At 36.9% G+C, this 4,974-nt stretch overlaps 1 protein-coding gene across 1 annotated transcript; it reads right to left on the bottom strand.

The window, feature by feature from the left end:
• Nucleotides 1-395: 395 nt before the first annotated feature.
• On the bottom strand, nt 396-4,561 carry OR56B1 (olfactory receptor family 56 subfamily B member 1). The gene is made up of 2 exons (XM_014839602.3): nt 4,546-4,561; nt 396-1,354 (listed from the first exon to the last, which is right to left on the bottom strand). The coding sequence occupies exons 1-2, from the start codon at nt 4,559-4,561 to the stop codon at nt 396-398; spliced, it is 975 nt and encodes a 324-aa protein (XP_014695088.3).
• Between the last annotated feature and the right edge of the window lie 413 nt (nt 4,562-4,974).

Below are 4,974 nucleotides of genomic sequence, written 5' to 3'. Positions count from 1 at the left end.
AATGATGCTTCTTGAAGCAGACTTGACTTTTCTCACAAGTTATACCTATTAACGATCAAGAATGATCTGTAATTCATGTCCCAATCACTTATTTCTTTAGTTGTGTATGTGCATGTGTGTGTGTATAAGTTTGTTATTATATTCATTTTTATTTTAGGAGAGACATATAAATCATTAATTCTGGTTTTGATCTCATTTAACTGGTTTGGTAGAAAGTCCTTCCTTTTCTCACATATATGTTACTCTTGTCAATATTTTTAAGCTACCATAAAGGTTTTTTTTTCTTCTTTTTAGATGCTTTCACAAGGTTATATAAAATGCGAAATAGAGATCTATCTCAAAGGCATTCACTTTTCCCATCGTCTTTGAAATTCTACTACTGAAGTTCAGGTATATCATGGACAAGTTCTCCAGGGCCTTTTTTCAAAGCTCAAACAAAACACCTTTTGGAAGCCCACCCTAAGTTCTTTAGTCCTAAGTGCATAAACCATAGGGTTGAGAAAAGGGGGGATGATGTTGTGCAGCACATTGAGTAGAACTGGAATCAAAGCAGCCTTAGTCTCTGCCAAGTGAGTTACTGAAATCACTACAACAACTGTATAGAAGAAGAGGATAAGGATGAGATGGGAGCTACAAGTGCTCAGAGCCTTGGATGCAGCTTCAGCTGAGTTTAGTTTAAGTACAGAGCGCAGAATCAAACTATATGACCATATTATAAGACTTAAGTCACTCCCCATTCCCAGCCATGCCAGAACCAATTGGCAAATGCTGTTTGGCCTCCTGTCATCACAAGCCAGGCTTGTGACTCCAAGGTTTGAGCACAGGCAGTGGTCAATCTCATTTCTGGAGCAATAATTACGCTGGGCTGCAAGCACAGGCACTGGAATGACACACAAGCCATTTCTAAGCACCATGAACAGGGTAGCTTTTAAAATTAAGGCATTGGTAACAATTGAAGGATAGCGAAGAGGGTGACAAATAGCTACATATCTATCAAAAGCCATGCAGAGAAAGATACCAGACTCCATGCCAACAAAGCAGTGAATGGCATAAATCTGAGCAAAACACTCGGGGAGGCTAATGACCTTGGCATCAAACCAGAAGATGGCTAGGATCTTGGGCATGATGGTGGTGGCCAGGCCCATGTCCACCACAGAGAGGATGCCTAGGAAATGGTACATAGGCTTCTGAAGAGCAGAGTCCTGGCAGATGGTAAAGAGGATGAGGATATTAGCTCCAACTGCTGAGAGGTAGAGTAATGCCAGTGGTAAAGAGAGCCAGTGCTGCCAGCTGTGAATGCCTGGGAATCCCATCAGGATGAACTCAGATACCTGCAATTTGGAGCTATTAGTGCCTATCAGAGATGCAGACATATTTTCCTAAGAGACAAAAATGTTTCTTAAAGTTGCTTTCTCTGAGCATAATCCTCATTAAATGTTATTTTTAAGCTATCTCCACATACTATAGTTTTGTGCTATAACAAAGTGAATTCTGTAGTCCATCTCTTATAGTAATTTGAAATAAATTAAAATGAAATTCTAGGGTGTAGAAAGTAAATTTAGAAGTGGCAATTATCAGTGTTTACTATTCAGGGAAAATTCAGCATGAATGTCAAATGTCTGTTTGTATTATCGTCACTATTTCAGAATGGGCAAACCACATAAATATGACTCTAGTTTTTCTTTTTTTAAGTCTTTGTGTGTCTCTTCAGAAGCTTTGCAGAGTTAAGTGGATGCGTTTGTCTTCTTCATATTTGGCTCAATCTTGCTTGATTCAGATTTTTATTAACAATAAATAGATTTGTTTAAATGTGGATTGATGGGAGATTAAATTTTGTGGCTGCACCATTCCAAGTTGTTACAGATGCCCACTAATGTTTTATATATCATTCTAAACCTTTGATAGCACAGACTTTAAAGATTTGTCAACATAAAGCACGCTGCACATTGGAAGATGAATAGCTTTTCTTTGATATTTTCCTTTGTATAGACTTCCAAGAAGGTCACAAAAGAATAGCTTGAAGAGAAGTGAAGTGATCATGACTGAATTTGTCGATGCATAATGGAGACAAACCATAGCAAATATTTTTTTCTAGTTCAGTCTTACAGCACCTATAAAGATGTACAAAAATAGGATTTAGGTACTGGTAGTAAGGTGCTTTTCATTTTCCTTAGTAAACGAGAATTACTTGTCCACCATATTGAAGAAACTGCCATTGTATATTCAGAATCATGTTCAAGACTAGACTCATTATCTTTCCTCAGACTCAGTTGTTTTTCATGTACTTTTTCTTCTGCACAGGGGTCAAACCAGCCAGGCCTGAAACTAAGAAACAGCCTTCTTTTTCTACAAACAATTGTTTCCTTATTGTGTTGATTTTTCTCCTTTACTTCACTCATGCACCCTTCTCTTCAGTACTACTGTTTCTGTAATCTTACCTGGTCACACATGTTTCTCCTCATGATTCTTTATTTTGGTCAGTAAACTGATCTTTCTAAAATTGGTATTCCCTTGCTTAAAACAATCCATGCCCTCAAACTTTCTTTCAAATAAAATTAAAATTCCTGTATAGTGCATAAGCTAATCCCTGACATGAATAAGTCCGTTGAGTATCATCCCTTGGTTTTAATTCCTAGCATCCTGCATTTCAGATGTACACAATATTTGGTTTTTCCTAAAATCATTGATTTTCCAAGGCATTTAATTATCAATATCTTTGCCATGGTGAAAGCTATTGTAGGTTTATGGGCAAGAAAAAAAAAAGACTGGAAAACTATGGACCAAAGTTTTAAAATGTGACATTTAGATTAGGATTATTAGAAATTTAGTTATAATTATTAGGGTTTATTCTTGATATAATTGCTTTTAAGTACAGAAAAAATATCTGAAAAAAATCAAAATTGTCTTGTATCACCGACAAGAGAAGGTTCATATTAACAGCTAGATGCTTTTTTTCTATATATTTCTTGCTGCCTCTATGTTTGGACAAACATATATTGTCTAACCATAGACATATGGGAGAACATAGATAGGGAGAAATCATCCTTCTTTGACACTGGATGTAATTTGATGAATACTAAAATCATCTAAATGTATTCATAGCAATTTTTTTGGAGGAGGATTAACCCTGAGATAACTACTGCCAAGCCTCCTCTCTTTTTTTTTTTTCCCCTGAGGAAGTCTGGCCCCGAGCGAACATCCATGCCCATCTTCCTCTACTTTATATGTGAGACGTCTACCACAGCATGGCTTTTGCCAAGCGGTGCCATATCCACACCCTGGATCCAAACCAGTGAACCCTGGGCTGCCAAGAAGCAGAACGTGCAAACTCAACCACTGCACCACCTGGCAGGCCCTGCAAATTTTAACAAATAATAGGCACAAACAACCTTGGAGTTGAAGCTAGTTTGACTTGAAGTTTTAGATAAGAGTTCTGAGGGATTTAAGCACAACATCTCCATCTTGAGAGCTTGGAAGTGTGTAACCCATTCAACTGTACAAGGCCTGGTAGTTTTCAAAATACTAATTTGTTATTATACTTCCTCATATCAAATATACAGCCTTATATCTTTGATATTTTGCCCATATTCTTTTAAATGATTCCCCCCGATTGACATTTCTATGATTCAGTTAAGAGAAGGAGCAAGTTTGAACTCACAGAAAAGAAGTAATTGTTTATATATATATAAACAATTAGAGTTTAGCAGGAGATGGAATGTGATTCTGCTATGTAAACGATATATTAATCCTGAAGATATTCTGGCAGTTGTTTTATAGACAAGGTAACTTCTGCAGCACCGTATGAACCTTATAATTTCTAACTCTAGCCCTAATTCCCTTGAAAAGTCTCTTCAAGTCTCTATATCCTGCTAGGGCAGAGGAAAAGTTCAATCTCTTGTGCAGGATGTTCTCAAAACAACGTAAAGACAAGTTAAGGATGAGCCATCAGATGCTCTGGGATATAGTACATGTGACCATGCTAAGTTTTTAGTACTTACTGTGATTATGAGCAGAGACTCACAGTCTGAAGTCTTGGCAATGGCAGGGGTTTCCAATGGGGCAAAGACACAACTTTCTAATAAAGGAGTTTTCATACGAGATTAACATGTGTTCCTAGCTGACAACCCTCAGAAATTATGAGTTTGTGGAATTTATGGGAAGTAATAAGCAGCTCAGGGATCTAAAGATAATGGACCTCCATTGGAGACATGGGGAGAGAACCCCATAGAGAATTCAGCCCACAGATAAAACTAAATTCCTGCTGTTAAATCCCAAAAGGTTGGAAAGGAGATCAACTCAAAGATATATTTCCTATTGATGTAATCTGAGAACTTACATAGGCAATAAAATGCCTTCACTGATGAAACCATAATGGGCCTACAAAGAGTAGAAAATTTTGTTACTGTTTGAATTGCTATTGAGTACAAAATTTCAGGGGATTCTAACTTCTGTGGTTAGGAAGTTGTGCTTAAAAAGAAATTTAAAGGAGTAATTATTTATTCATCCCAAAATATATATATATAGAGAGAGAGAGAGAGTTCCCACTGTGTTTAGAAAACATGGTAGACATAAAATGATTAATAAAACTGCCGTGGTCCTTGTCCTCACAGAAATTGTGGTCTAATTGGTGCAGGGAGATAAAATGCTACTGTAAATAATCAAGCAAATATATACTTATAGACTGGGATAAGTGCTTTAAAGCAAAAGTAGCCAGAGAGATGAGAGCATATAACAAGGAGAATTAGTTTATTCTTGATATCAGAGGAGGATTTCCTGAAGAAACAACACTTTGTGTTGAGGCCAAATATTTAAATAGACGTTAACTATTGCATGTGTTTGGCGAGGGGGAGGTGGGGAAGGTGAAGGATTCCAGGAACTTTAAGATGCTGAAATGAGGTGAATCATATTATATTCAAGGTAATAAAAAAGGGTAATTGTGTCCAGAGTCATAGGATGTACTGAAAAATGAGATAG

Source organism: Equus asinus, chromosome 20 (genome assembly GCF_041296235.1).
Source record: "Equus asinus isolate D_3611 breed Donkey chromosome 20, EquAss-T2T_v2, whole genome shotgun sequence".
Lineage (NCBI taxonomy): Eukaryota > Metazoa > Chordata > Mammalia > Perissodactyla > Equidae > Equus > Equus asinus.
Note: the sequence above shows the minus strand (reverse complement) of the source record. Positions and strands in the feature narration are given on the sequence as shown.